Genomic DNA, 15141 nt, shown 5'->3' with positions numbered 1-15141 from the left:
GGAGAGGAGTAGAGGGGGAGGGAGAGGGAGGGAAAAAGAATCTCAAGCAGACTCCAGGCTGAGTTCAGAGCCTGACCTGGGGCTCGATCTCAGGACCCTAAGATCATGACCTGAGCTGAAACCAAGAGTTGGGCACTCAACCTGCTGAGCCACCGAGGCATGCCCTGAAATTTTTCTTAATGTATTGATTTATTTTCAAAACCTGTGGAGATTTCATAGTAGCAGTGTGTGGAGTTTTGTTATTTAATGGACTCTGTCTTAATGTTTTTGGCTCAGAAGTAAGGAAATATCTAGGCAAATACTATCTATAGCAAAGGTAGCTTGAAGCATAATAGATTATTTCTTAGGACCTGGAAACAATAAGCATACAATATACTTATTTTTTAAGTTTTAAGTTTGACTTTTTTTTGAAATATAATTGACATGTAACATTATATTAGTTTCAGGTATATAATGTAATGATTTGATATTTGTATACATTGTGAAATGATTACCACAATTAAGTCTATTTAACATCTGTCACCACATATCATTACAATTTTTTTCTTCTAATGAGAACTTTTATGATTTATTTTGTTAGCAACTTTCAAATATGCAATACAGTATTAACTGCAGTCACTATGCTGTATATTACATCCTCATGACTTACTTATTTCATAGCTAGAAGTTTGTACCTTTTGACCTCCTTCACCCATTTGTACCCCTGGCCCTGCCTCTAGCAACCATTAGTCTATTCTCTGAATGTAGGATTTTTTTTTTTAAGATTCCACATATAAGTGAGATCATATAATATTTGTGTTTCTCTGAGTTATTTCTATCCATGTTGTCACAAATGGCAAGATTTCCTTTTTTATGGCTGAATAATAGTAAATTGTTTATGTATACACCACATTTTCTTTATTCATCCATCGATAGACACTTAGGTTGCTTGCATGTCTTGGCTATTGTAAGTAATGCTGCAGTGAACATGGGGATGCAGATATCTTTTCGAGTTAGTGTTTTTGTGTCCTTTGGATATATTATAAGTAGTGGCATTGCTGGATCATTCTGTTTTTAATTTTGTGAGGAACCTCCAAACTGCTTTCTTTCCATAGTGGCTGTACCAATTTACATTCCCACCAACAGTGCACAAGGGATTTTCTTCACATCCTCACCAACACTTGTTATTTCTTGTCTTTTTGATACTAGCCATTTTAACAAGTATGGGGTGATATCTTGATGTGTACCTGTTGGCCATCTATGTCTTCTTTGGAAAAGTGTCTATTCAGGTTATCTGCCTATATTCTAATAGGATTGTTTCTTTTTTTGCTCTTGAGTTTTTTGAGTTCTTTATATATTTTCGATAGTAGCTCCTTATCAAATATATGATTTGAAAATATTTTCTTCCATTTAGTAGGTTGCCTTTTCATTCTGTTGGTGGTTTCCTTTGCTGTGCAGAAATTTTTAGTTTCTTGTACTTCCACTTGTTTTTACTTTTGTTGCCTTTCCTTTTGGTGTCAAATAAATTGTACTCTTATGACAAATATTTAATTTTAAATATTTGAAGTATACTGAAAAGGTATAGAAAATTTGTATATTGTTTTTTCCAGCACCTAGCTTTGTCAGTTTTTCAGTTTGCTACATTTGTTTCAGATTATTTTTAAAAGACTTATTTATTTGACAGAGAGAGAACTCAAGCGAACAAGCAGGGGGAGTGGCAGGCAGAGGGAGAGGGGAAACCTTCCCCCTGAGCAGGGAGCCTGATTTAGGGCTCGATCCCAGGACCCTGGGATCATGACCTGAGCTGAAGGCAGATGCTTAACTGACTGAGCCACCCAAGGACCTCTTGTTTCAGATTTTTAAAAAGAAGTAAAACAAATACAATTGAAGCCACATGTAACACTTCTTTCCATTTCCTGAAGTTATATTTATTATCTCATATGTGTTCTTATGCTGGTACTACTTGTATGTGCATTTACATAGTATTATTTACCATGACTTGATATGAATGGTTTCATACTAGCATTCTCCAGCTTGCTTTTTTACTCAGCATTGTTTTTCACTTCTTTGTTATACACATGTGAGGCAAGAACTTCCCTGGGGTATGGAATTTTGGAGTTTTGGTATGTATGCTTATTAAATATAGCCAAACTATTTTTCCACAATACCGTTGTGGAAATGAGGGAATGTTTACAAAGTCACCCATAATCTGGCAACCTTAGTAAGGCAATAATTGTTACATATGCGTATTTCCTTCCATTTTTTTTCTGTCTAGATGCCATATTTCTATATGCAAATAATTTTTTAAATTGTTTTTTAGAAGATTTTATTTTTAATTAATCTCTCTACCCAGTGTGGGGCGCAAACTCACAACCCTAAGATCAAGAGTCGCATGCTCTTCTGACTGAGCCAGCCAGGTGCCCCTGAAAATAATTTTTATTTTTTATTTTTTTAAACATTTTATTTATTTATTTTGACAGAGAGACACAGCGAGAGAGGGTACACAAGCAGGGGGAGTGAGAGAGGGAGGGAGAAGCAAGCTTCTCGCGGAGCAGGGGGCCCGATGCGGGGCTCGATCCCAGGATGCTGGGATCATGACCTGAGCCAAAGGCAGACGCTTAACAACTGAGCCACTCAGGTGCCCCTGAAAATAATTTTTAAAAACATGATTGTAGTACATTCAAATTTTTTTAGAAGTAATCTCTACACCCAACATGGGGCTCGAACTCACAACCGCAAGATCAAGAGTCGCATATTCCACCGACTGAGCCAGCCAGGCGCCCCTGTAGTATATATAGTTTATAGTTTTAAAGCGGCTACATTTAAGCAGCTTTCAAAGAATTTGAATTTTATATTGAGGTCAGAATTCTCTGTAAACCGATGTTCTCTGCAGAATTAAATTTTCAGATCACCATAAAGTATACTAATGTAATTCTCCTGATAGTTTTCAAATAGATAATATATTCAAATTCTGTTCTGATTTTCTGGTGGCATGGAGGCTGAAATAATGAAAATAAGTTTCTTTATGGGGCTGAATAATTAATTCATTTAAAAAATCGTGTTCCGGATGCCTGGGTGGCTCAGTTGGTTGGCTGACTGCCTTCGGCTCGGGTCATGATCCCGGAGTCCTGGGATCGAGTCCCGCGTCGGGCTCCCGGCTCGGCGGGGAGCCTGCTTCTCCCTCTGACCTTCTCCCCTCTCATGCTGTTTCTCTCTCTCTCTCTCAAATAAATAAATAAAATCTTTAAAAAAAAATCATGTTCCCTTTTTTCTCATTAATTTGGTGATACATTCCTTTAAGACTGATTTTGCGCTAGAAGAGTTTATTAAAGTTAGAGCAAGATTTACTTATGTACTTAAAGAAAACATAAAAACAGTTGATTTTTCATAATGATTATGGGTACTTGAACTTTAGGATAAAGTTGATATGGGATCGTGGAATACAAAATAAAAAAAATCTTAACACGGACTTCCATTTTACTTGTGTCATCTGCATTCCTATGACTGAAATCGAGAAGTAGGCAATGTTATTGCTTAATGTGATATGCTTGTGGTTTGGCCATATTTCATAAAATTCACCCTTTAAATGTACACATCAGTTGTTTTTAGTCTATTCACAAGGTGTGCAGTTATCATCACTGTCTGTTCCAGAACATTTTCATCACCCCAGTTAGAAACTATATATCTATCACACCATTTTTCTCTTCTCCTAGCCCCTGGCAACCTTTAATATACTTGTGATCTCTATGGATTTGCCTATTCTGGACATGTCACATAAACAGAATCATGTAATATTTGATATCTTATGACTGGCTTCTTTCTTTCAGCATAATGTGCATCCATGTTGTGGCAATGTACTGATACTTCATTCCTTTCTATGGCCAAATACTATCCATTTTATGGATATACCACATTTATTTTATCCAACATCAGTTGATAGAAATTTGAGGGTTTTTTTCCCACTTTTTGGCTGTTATGAATAATGCTGTTACAAACATTTGTGTGCTCATTTTTACGTGGACATAAGTTTTTTCAGATCTCTTCGTTATATACGTAGGAGTAGAGATGCTGGGTCATATGGTAGCTCTGCTGTGTTTAACAAGTTGAGGAACTGGCAAAGTTCTAACAAAGAAAACTGAGGTTCTTTTTTTTTTTTTTAAGACTTTATTTGAGAGAGAGAGCAAGTGAGAGAGAGAGCACAAGCATGGGGAGGGGCGGAGGGTGAGAGAGAAGCAGACTTCCTGCCAAGCCGGGAGCCTGATGCGGGGCTCAATCCCAGGACCCTGGGATCATGACCTGAGCTGAAGGCAGAGGCTTAACCAACTGAGCCACCCAGGTGCCCCGAAAACTGAAGATAGCATTCTGAATTGAGAAACCATGATACAAAAAGACATTGGTCAGAACCTCATGATACTTTTTCATTTAATTTGAAGGGGAACTGAGTTGTAAAATATAGCCTATTAAGAACTGTAGTTAGGAACTTGAGTGAGACAAAAATTGGAATAGTTCTTTTTTTTTTTTGAATATTTTATTTATTTATTTGACAGAGAGAGAGAGAGAACACAAGTAGGCAGAGTGGCAGGCAGGGAGCTGGATGTGGGGCTCGATCCCAGGACCCCAGGATCATGACCCGAGCCGAAGGCAGCCGCTTAACTGACTGAGCCGACTGAGCCACCCAGGCGCCCCTGGAATAGTTCTATAAGTAGAGATATGGCATGAGGAGGCAACCTATGTATGATCATAGATTTGGCAATTTCAAAAATGAGTATTAGAGAAATCCGAATTGATACCACCTGCTGATAATTATGAACTCTTGCAGTACTTATGTGGTAAGACTTTCCATGGTTTTCATGAGAAGCACAATAGGAGGAGTTCTGTTGCTTAGAGGTAATCTGTTTTTGCTTGTATTGGGTCTGTTTGCCTTGGAATGGACAGGGAATTCATTGAACAGTGTATCACTTTCTGGGTGAGAGACTTGACCACTTTTTGCCTCTTTGGAGTCTATATCTACACAATAGTCCATCAACTGTGAAACTGACTTTTGGAAGAAGTATTCATATTGGACGATCTTTAGCTTGCAATGAGACCCCTTTTGGTGTGACATTATTTTGACTTTTGAATGCTAAGTAATATCTATATTTACATCTAGAACAAGAGTAGCAGCTGGATTTTTTGTGATTCCAGTCTCTTGATTTCTTCTGGAAGCCAGAATGAGACTTTTACAGAAATTTAATAATTGTCAAAGATTTTATTTATTTCTGGGGCACCTGGGTCGCTCAGTCAGTGTCCAACTCTTGATTTTGGCTCAGGTCATGATCTTAGGGTCATGGGATCAAGCCCCGAGTCAGGCTCCATGCTCAGCACAGTCTGCTTGGGATGCTCTCTTTTCCTCTCCCCCTGCCCCTCTCCCCCTTTGTGCTCTCTATCTCTCTCTAAAATAAATCTTTTTTTTTTTTAAGATTTTATGCATTTGAGAGAGAGAGAGAGAGAGCAAGAGAGAGCATAAGCAAGGTGAAGGGCAGAGGGAGAAGCAGACTCCCTGCTGAGCAGGGAGCCCGACACGGGACTTGATCCTGGGACTCCGGGATCACGACCTGAGCCGAAGGTAGACGCTTAACCAACTAAGCCATCCAGGTGCCCTAAAATAAATCTTTAAAGAAAAAAAAAGATTTTATTTATTTCTTGTAGTTGCTGTTTCAGATTTTATCTATTGGCATATCAGCTGACCGTTTTAAAATTGCAGCTTATTGTCATTAGATACAAGTTTCCCTTCATTAAAATAGTCTACTTGGACACTGATGAAGTTGCTGTGGTCCTAGCAGCCCACTGGATTCTAGACATACTTGGGATTTCATGACGTTTTTAAAAAATATTTTATTTATTTATTTATTTGAGAGAGGGAGCACACATGCAGGTGGGCGGGGGGAGGAGAGGGAGAGCGACAAGTAGACTCCCCACTGAGTTTGGATCCCTTGACCCCGAGAACATGAGACCATGACCCAAGCCAAAATCCAGAGCCGGATGCCCAACTGACTGAGCCACCGAGGTGCCCCTTTCATGACATTTTTAATAGCATAATTTTTTTTTTTAACTACCAAAGTAATACAACTTTATTACTAAATATTTGGAAAATACAGAAAAGGGGGAAACACTAATTCTGCCATCCTAATAGAGCTGTATTTTGGTAAATTTGTTTTGCCCTTTCCCTGTTATGTTTACATAGCTTTAAACTTACTGTACATACACTTAAAAAAAAAGATTTATTTATTTTGGAGAGAGAGAGAGAGACCACGCATGAGTGGGGGTAGGGGTAGAGGGAGAAGGAAGAGGAGAGAATCTCAAGTGGACTCCCTGCTGAGCACGGAGCCCCATGTGGGTCTCCATCCCAAGACCCTGAGATCATGACCTGAGCTGAAATCAAGAGTCAGATGCTTAACCAACAGCCACTCAGTTTCCCCACACATATACTTTTTGTATGACTTTTTGTTTATCATATGTACTTTCCATGTTACAGGGTGAAATAACAGGTGAAGTTTTTTTTTTTTTTAATGAAATTTTCAGACAATCAGAAGGGATGAGAATAGCACAGTAATCTCCTGTGTACTCATCTCAGCTTCAATAAGTATCAATACACAGTCTCTTGTTTCATCTTGTTTCATCTGTATCCTTGGATTATTTTGAAGCAAATTCCAGACATATTATTTTACTTATAAATACTCAAGTATATATCTTAAAATACAAGTTTTAAAAACATAACTTACTAAAATTTAAAAAAACTAAAAATAATTCTTTAGTATCATTAAATGGTCAGTTCTAACAGTACATTATTTTTAAGATTTTATTTATTTGAGAGAGTGAGTGAGTGAGAGAGAGAGCACAAGCCAGGGGAGAGGCAGAGGGAGAAGGAGAAGCAGACTCCCTGCCGAGCAGGGAGCCCGATGCAGGGCTTGATCCCAGGACCCCAGGATAATGACCTGAGCCGAAGGCAGACGCTTAACCGACTGAGCCACCCAGGCACCCTTCTAACAGTGAATTTTAAGACAATAAAATTCCCTGGATGAATAGCCCATTATGTACTCAATCATTCCGTTATATTGCAGGACATTTAGGTTGTTTGCAATTTTGTGTGACTATAAATAGTTCACGCCTGTAACTTTTTCTCTAGTTGAATCTTCTCCTTAGGAAGGATTTCTAGAAGTTGAATAACAGTACAAAAAGTCACATGATGTTTTATCAAGTTTCCAGCTGTGTGCGTTATATTAAGGATTCTTTTTTTAGGCACATCTAGGTGGATGACTTTAACAGTCCTGTAATAGCTTTAACAAAGAGGTGGTTCATCGTCCTTCTGGTTGGGGAGTGCCTTGCTGGATCTTCCATTGCACCGGTTCCTGCGTGCAATTCTTTGGCCAAGTGGTGATAATAGCCTGTCTTAAAAGTATGGCTGAGAATTTATTTTCCACAGAATTATGACTACCCTCCTACTTTGATTCATCCCAGTTTTTGATGTGTTAGAGTAGGAATCAAATTTGAATATTATTTTCTTCAGTCATTAACAACTGTATAAGCTGTCTGGAGCCTTTTTTTAAATTGAGGCATAATTAACATACAACATTGTATTAGTTCCAATGTACAATATAATGGTTCAATATTTGTATACAATGGGAGATGATCACCACAGTGAAGTCTAGTTAACATCGCAGGGATTCTTTTCTTGTTCTTCTACCTAAAGCGGGAAAGAGTATGTATCTTAGAAGAGTACAGGAAAACTCGATTCTATGTTTTTACCGTTTAAAATTTAGCTTTAATCTTGTTTGGATAACTAAACTAGGATTCTGGGTGCCAATAATAGTCTGGAGAGGTGATTTAAAACTACAGTAAGCAACATAATGAAGAATTTGCCTCTGTAGTCTATTGTTGTTTACTTGGGAAGCAGAGTGGGATAGTACAAAGAACCTGGGCTTTGGGGTCAGATCTGGTTTCATTTCTTGATCTTGCCATAATAATAGTAACAACAGTGATATTATAAATAATTACTATTTATTGAGCATACTATGTGCCAGACACTAAGCACTTATACATAGCATCTCATAATAGTCCTGCAAGGTAAGTTTATGATTTCCATTTTTCTGGTGGAGAAACGAAAGCTCCAGAGAGGTCAGACACAAACACAGAGCTGTCTCTCTAGTCTTCTCTTCTCTCAGTTGTATCATGTTTATTTTCTTCTCTGTGTAGCCCTTTCCCCAGTTTCCCAGAACCCTTCCCCAGGGGGAACGGCACAACTTCTCCGCTGTTAGGTGTTATTGTTAGGTATACTTAACGGAAGTGTTTGGGAAGCATGGCCCTGAGGCCATCACTTCATCATGCATCACAACATACTCTCTCATTGTTAGAACACAGACTCTACAGTGATAATTTGAGTTTAATATGTGGTATATGGTCATAGTATATGAGAGGAAGAATGTTTCAGAGATTGCTTAGGGAGTTCATATTTTCTTTTTTTTTTTTTAAGATTTTATTTATTTATTTGACAGAGCACAAGCAGGGGGAGTGGAAAGCAGAGGGAGAGGGAGAAGCATACTCCCCGCTGAGTAAGGAGCCTGTTGTGGGACTCGATCCCAGGACCCTGGGATCATGACCTAGGCGAAGGCAGATGCTCAACTGACTGAGCCACGCAGGCATGCCGGGCGTTCATATTTTCATTAGTTACTAATCTTTTTCCTTCCTAAAGTTTTCAAAGTTGCATTTTAAGTCAGGGCATTTCAGTTCTTCCATTCAGTCATCCTTTTTTCTCTCAACTTTGCTTTTTTATAGAGTTTGAATTCTTATACAAATGGAGTATACGGCTCACCATACCCCACCGGTCCTGCGACAAATACTGCCTCATACTCTGGGGCATATTACACACCGGGATATACTCAGACCAGTTACTCCCCAGAGATTCCAAGCACTTATCGTTCACCCGGCAACAGCCCAGCCCCAGTTTCTCGTTGGCTGTATCCTCAGCAGGACTGCCAGACTGAAGCAGCCCCTCTTAGGGGGCAGGTTCCAGGATATCCTGCTTCACAGGTGAGCAGTTTTCTGTTGGGTTTTTATTTTTTTAATATTCTGTGAGTGAGGGGCACCTGGGAGGCTTAGTTGGTTAAGTGTCCAGACTCTTGGTCGTGAGTTCAAGCCCTGCGTTGGGCTACTTTAAAAAAAAAATTCTATGAATGATACCATGTTTATCTCTCTGTGCACTTCAAGGGGAGTTCTAATACATCTTTTATTTGTGCTTCCTTATAGCATATGGGTCCACTTATTTATAATATCATGGGACAGACTTATGCTGTGCTTTAGCCATTGAATTTTAATCTTTCTTCTTCTGAGTTTGATTGTCACTAAATCTGCCCTTGTATCTTTCGAACCAAGCTCTTTTTTGGCTTGGAGAAATGACTACAACTGATTAGAGATGCTGCAGCTTATCTCAGTAGCAGCTAAAGTATACTCTGTTAAGCAGAGAGGAAACAGCTCAGTCTGTTTATACTATTTTCATTACTTTAAATTTTTTTTAGCAATGACCAGCATATTTCCTTCCTCTCAATCTAGAACCCTGGAATGACCCTGCCTCATTATCCTTATGGGGATGGTAATCGTAGTGTTCCACAACCAGGACCAACTGTACGACCACAAGAGGACTCATGGGCTTCTCCTGGTGCTTATGGAATGGGAACCCGTTACCCCTGGCCTTCAGCTGCCCCCTCAGCACCACCTGGGAATCCCTACATGAGTGAGAGTACTTCACCATGGCCTAGTAGCAGCTCTCCACAGTCACCTCCTTCACCACCACCCCATCAGCCCAAGGTAGGAGACCTTCTAAACATTCTTTTGATGTTTGGGTAATTGAGAGAGCACAACATGGAAATTTTCTGCATTGGTGTGTGTTAAATGGGGATTAATTGCAAAAAGTTGGTGATTACTACCTATAGCTTTACGTAGCCTGGTTTCTTTTTTCTTTTAACAAACTTTATTTTTTAGAGCAGTTTTAGGTTCACATCTTTTCTGTAAAAGCCAGAAAAATGCTCATTTACTGTTTGTTGTACTGCACTTTGAATATTAAACAAAATCAAAGATGTATTTTATTACCTCAGTCTGTAGACAGAAGACGATACCAGTGTGAAATTGTATAAACCATCATTTGCCTATGGCTAGGTTCCTTTTTAAGATCTGTCTTAAGGTTTTAACTCTTTAGGGAAAAAAATAATTCCTATTTATTAAGTCACTGCGGATTGTGAGGTGGGAAGGATAGATTATGAGGTGTTCATGATGATGAGTGCTTCAGGGTAGATTCCAGCCATTATCAGGAATTTTCTGCCTTTTACTTGACAGAGCACTCCTTTTATCTTTTCAGGGTTGTGTTTTTCTCAAATGATTAAGGAGGGAGGTCCAATTTTATTAGTGGGGAATCTTTTCATGTCCCTTCATGGTCAGGTGAAAGATGTGGGCTAACAAATCTGATATTAATGGATTCCCATTAAAACAGCTCTTTTCCCCTCTTTGCTCTCCCACTCCAAGGATGCCTCATACCCCTATAGCCAATCAGATCAAGGCATGAACCGGCACAACTTTCCTTGCAATGTCCATCAGTACGAATCCTCGGGAACAATGAACAATGATAATTCAGATCTTTTGGATTCTCAAGTCCAGTATAGTGCTGAGCCTCAGCTGTATGGTAATGCCATCAATGAACACCCCAGCAATCAAGATCAAAGTGATACTCTTCCTGAAGAGTGTTTATCTTCAGATGAAGGTACTCCCCCAAGTATTAAAAAAATTATACATGTGCTGGAGAAGGTCCAGTATCTTGAGCAAGAAGTAGAAGAGTTCGTAGGGAAAAAGACAGACAAAGCATACTGGCTTCTGGAAGAAATGCTAACCAAGGAACTTTTGGAACTGGATTCAGTTGAAACTGGGGGCCAGGACTCTGTCCGGCAGGCCAGGAAAGAGGCTGTTTGTAAAATCCAGGCCATCCTGGAAAAACTGGAAAAAAAAGGATTATGAAGGATTTAGAACAAAGGGGAAGCCTGTTACTAACTTGACCAAAGAACTCTTGATTTTGGTTAATTAACCCTCTTTTTGAAATGTTTGTTGGTGACAAGAAGCAATACATTCCAACTTTCCTTTGATTAAAACTTGAAAAACTGGTAAAGGACTTGAAAGAACATTTTAGTTATGAGTTGTTTTCAGTTTTCAGACCAATGAATGTAATAGGAAACTGTGGAGTTACCGTTATTGCCAAGTAGACTCACTCCTTAAGAAAATTATGGATATCTACAAGCTGCTTCTTATCAGCAGGAGGGAAACACGCTTTATGTAACAGGCTTATCAAAAATCTACCAGATGAGACTGGATATAATCTGAGGCAAACAGGCTCTTGTTTTTTTAACCATCTGGATTACTTGTCACATTTTTGTACATTGTGACTGCTTTCAACATACACTTCATGTGTAAATTACAGCTTGGACTTTAGCCTTCTTGGACCTCTGTTTTGTTTTGTTATTTGCAGTTCACAAATATAGTATTATTCTTTACTTCTTGGTACGTTTTGTAGTAATATGTTTAATTATTCAAGAGACTATATTGACAGCCAGATAGTATGGCAGTTCTGAATGAATTTATATCTTTTCACCACTTGAACATATTGCAGTGTGTAGTGAGTTCTTGAGGTAAATTGTCTCCTTTTTTGTATAGATTATTAGGGTAGAGTTTTACCACTTCTCCTTTTCATGTTAATAATGGAAGGCGAATTGGGAGATGGCAAGGGCACAGGAATGAAATGTTTGTGGCCATTTTCTTTTTTGCTTTTTTATTGTTTTTGGGTAAAGATCCACCTTAAAATTTCCTTCCCCCATCCCTTAATTATCTTTTCACTGCTGCTGCTTCCATGTAGAGCATTATGATAGATACAGATGAAAAATTAAAGCCACAGTGAGAAGAAATAACTGCAGAACTAATAAATGTGACCATTTGGAAATGTGTTTCTCTAAAATAATTAGTTTCACTATCAAGATCCCTATGAACAGATTTCAGCTCAGTTTATAGTCAGAAACAATGAGGGTAATAAAGGATTCATGCTCAGGGAATGAATCAGCCATAGCAAGAGTGGGAAATTTTCTTCTTTTAAAGGTAGATTCGATGTTTACCTTTATTTCCCTAGGAAAAATTGTTTTATAAAAAAGATGTTTATTACCATTAATAATGGTCATTTCAGAGCCAGATTTAAGAAAGGGATATTGAAAGGGTTTTAGCTGGGCTTGATTGAGTAGCTTTATGTTATGGTGTGGAAGAGATTTAGGTAAATGACTTACTTTTTCTATCTAAGTGAGTTCTAGTATACAGTATCTGTTATTGGAAAAACAGCTGTTTCTTAATAAGATATCCAAGTGATAACTGTTTTTTCTAGACTGTCAGGCCTGTTAGTGATAATAAATCTATCAGTCATCTCCTCTCCTTTTTTTTTTTTTTTTAAGTAGGCTCCATGCCCAGCATGGAAGCCCAATGTGGGGCTTGAACTCCCAACCCTGAGATCAAGACCTGAGCCACCCAGGCACCCCCATCTCCTCTCCTTTTAAACAAAACCAGACAAATATATGATGAGAAGAAATGGAGTAAAAATATTGGCTGGGGCTTATGGGTGGGATGAGTGACTTTATGAGATAATGTGACAATTTTATTCTAGGATTTTAATTTTTGGCCTAATAGAGTGATGTTAAAAAAAAAAAGGCTTTCTATGAAAATTAGAAAATTGTACTTGAAACTAAAAATTTAGAAGGGGGAGAACCTTAAAGCCAACTTAAAGGAAACCAGTGAGACAGTGATGACTCAGTGACTAATTCAGGAGAGAACACTGTTATTTAACTGAGGACCCAAGATACCAATTTCCACGAAGTCTCGATTTTTATACACACACACACACACACACACACGCACATATATGTATGTGTGTATGTGTATGTTTTTTAGCAGCTTTTTTTTTTAAATTTTGAGATAATTTTAGACCTCCTGAAGAGTTGTAAAAATTAGTAGTTTCTGTATACTCTTCACTGAATTTCCCCTTATGTTAACATCTTATATAACCATAGAACAACTGTCAAATTAAGAAATTAGCCTTGATACAATACTGTTAACTAAAGTAGAGAGTTTAAAAAGTAGAGATTTTCTTGGTCTTTTCACTGATGTCCTTTTACTGTTCCAAGATCCCATGCAGGATTCTACCTTGCATTCAGTTGTCATGTCTCCATAGTGTCCTCCTAGTCTGTGACAGTGTATCATGACACCTGATGTCATAATGTGTTTCTGGTGTTGTTAACTTTAATCGCTATCTAAGGTGGTGTCTGCTAGGATTCTCTACTGTAAAATTCCTACATTTTTCTTTGTAATGACTAAATATTTGCTGGAGATACTTTGAGACTATGCAAATGTTTCTGCTTAAACTATTGCCCACTCATTTTCGTGTCCACTGCCAGATCTTGCTTGTGTCAGTTACTACTGTGGTGTTTTAATGGTGATTTTCTGTTTCTCTCATTTCTTCTACATTTACTCATTGGAATTCTTCTGTAAGGAAGCATTATCACATTTGGATTTATATTTTCATCAAGATATTCAGGATAAGTACAAACTTAGAACTTAAAGAAGTAAACCATGTTAAAATGATTCCATATACCTGTATCAAAGAAAGGAGAGTTTTGGTAACCTGTTTCAGAAAATATAATGAACTTAAGAAGGAAAGTAGTATTTATCATTTGTGGGTTTGGTTCAGTATTTGACCTAGTATTGACTCCAGACTGAATTCAAAATTTTCTTGGAGTTTCACATCTGGACTTTCTAAAAGTATCTAAATTTATATTACTTTGGGGATAGTTTTTGTCAAAATCTTGAATAAAGTTACCCACATCTGGCATGTTAAATACAGCTATGTCTTCTTTATAATAAGCCATTATTATTTCACATATAAATGCCAATATAAATGTTTAGACAAATATGCCCTAATGAAGTATCTGGATGGCGGGTTATGCTTGTCTCTACATTGTTGGTATGGAACTCTTCTAAATGCTTTCAAAAATAGGGTTTTGAAAACAGTTCTTTAGTGGTTAATGTAATACCATTAAAGATAGGCAGATTTAAAATAAAGTTGAAGACTATAGATTAAATTGGCATTTACAAAAAAGATTTTGGGGAGATGGATAGTTGATGACTGGATTTTTTCTTTTTCATCTTTTTAAGAAAGTTATAAACTTGAAGACTCAAATAATTCTATGGAAGTTATAAGGGTAAAGAGTCAGTTCTCTGACAAGGACCATGCTCCTGCTCCCAGTCCCTTGTTTCCTTCTACAAAAGCAAGCACTTTCAACGGAGTTTTTAACAAATTCTCTCCATATTTTTGTTGTTTTCCTATTGTTTTTTTGGTTGCTATATCATTTATTTCTGCTCCCATCTTTATTATTTCCTTCCTTGTGCTGCTTTTGGGTTTTGTTCTTTTTCTAGCTCCTTTAGGTATTATCTCCATATTTTAAATTTTTATTTATTTTTTTAAAGGTTTTATTTTTTTTAAGTAATTTCTACACTCAGTGTGGGGCTTGAACTTACAGCCCCAAGATCAAGAGTTGTACAGTCCACCCACTGAGCCAGCCAGGCACCTTTCCATATTTTTTCATGACATAATTGTATTGCTGCTTCCATTTTATCAATTTTAGGTCATTTCTACTAATTTTCTATTAGAGAGGCTGAAGGCTTAGGTTTATCTCTCTGCCCTTACCATACACACATCTCAGTCCTCATCCCCCAAAACTCAACCTCCCCAAATGTAGTTATATGATTTTGCTGTACATTATTATGACCACGTAAATGCTAACCAGAGCTCAGTCATGTAAACTGTGACTATTCTTCCTTTCCCGAACAACTCCTTCTTTCCCCTGCAGTTAATCATTTGTCTTATTTATTGAGTTTGCTCATGTACTTATAGCTAATTTGACCTCAAACCCTCCATCATTTGCGTAAATCTTATCAGATGTTCAGACAGACATTTTCTCAATTTCAAACTCCTGAAGAAGTCTACCCTGGAGCCTTCTGACTGGAGAACTGGTATGTTCTGATTGCATGTTATCATTCCGAGATCATCTTATCCTG

The 15141-nt window shown here is 37.8% G+C and overlaps 1 protein-coding gene across 3 annotated transcripts in view; it reads left to right on the top strand.

The window, feature by feature from the left end:
* BAG4 (BAG cochaperone 4) overlaps nt 1-14499 on the top strand; it is a 30653-nt gene extending 16154 nt beyond the window's left edge. For all 3 annotated transcript variants that reach the window (XM_027599536.1, XM_027599535.1, XM_027599534.1), the window contains 3 exons: nt 8791-9045; nt 9565-9819; nt 10531-14499. In XM_027599536.1, coding sequence (XP_027455337.1) covers nt 8791-9045; nt 9565-9819; nt 10531-11016 — 996 coding nt within the window. In that variant the 3' untranslated portion in view covers nt 11017-14499. The remainder of the gene's footprint in view (nt 1-8790; nt 9046-9564; nt 9820-10530) is intronic.
* Nucleotides 14500-15141: the final 642 nt, after the last annotated feature.

Source organism: Zalophus californianus, chromosome 2, assembly GCF_009762305.2.
Source record: "Zalophus californianus isolate mZalCal1 chromosome 2, mZalCal1.pri.v2, whole genome shotgun sequence".
In the NCBI taxonomy this organism is placed as follows: domain Eukaryota; kingdom Metazoa; phylum Chordata; class Mammalia; order Carnivora; family Otariidae; genus Zalophus; species Zalophus californianus.
Note: the sequence above shows the minus strand (reverse complement) of the source record. Positions and strands in the feature narration are given on the sequence as shown.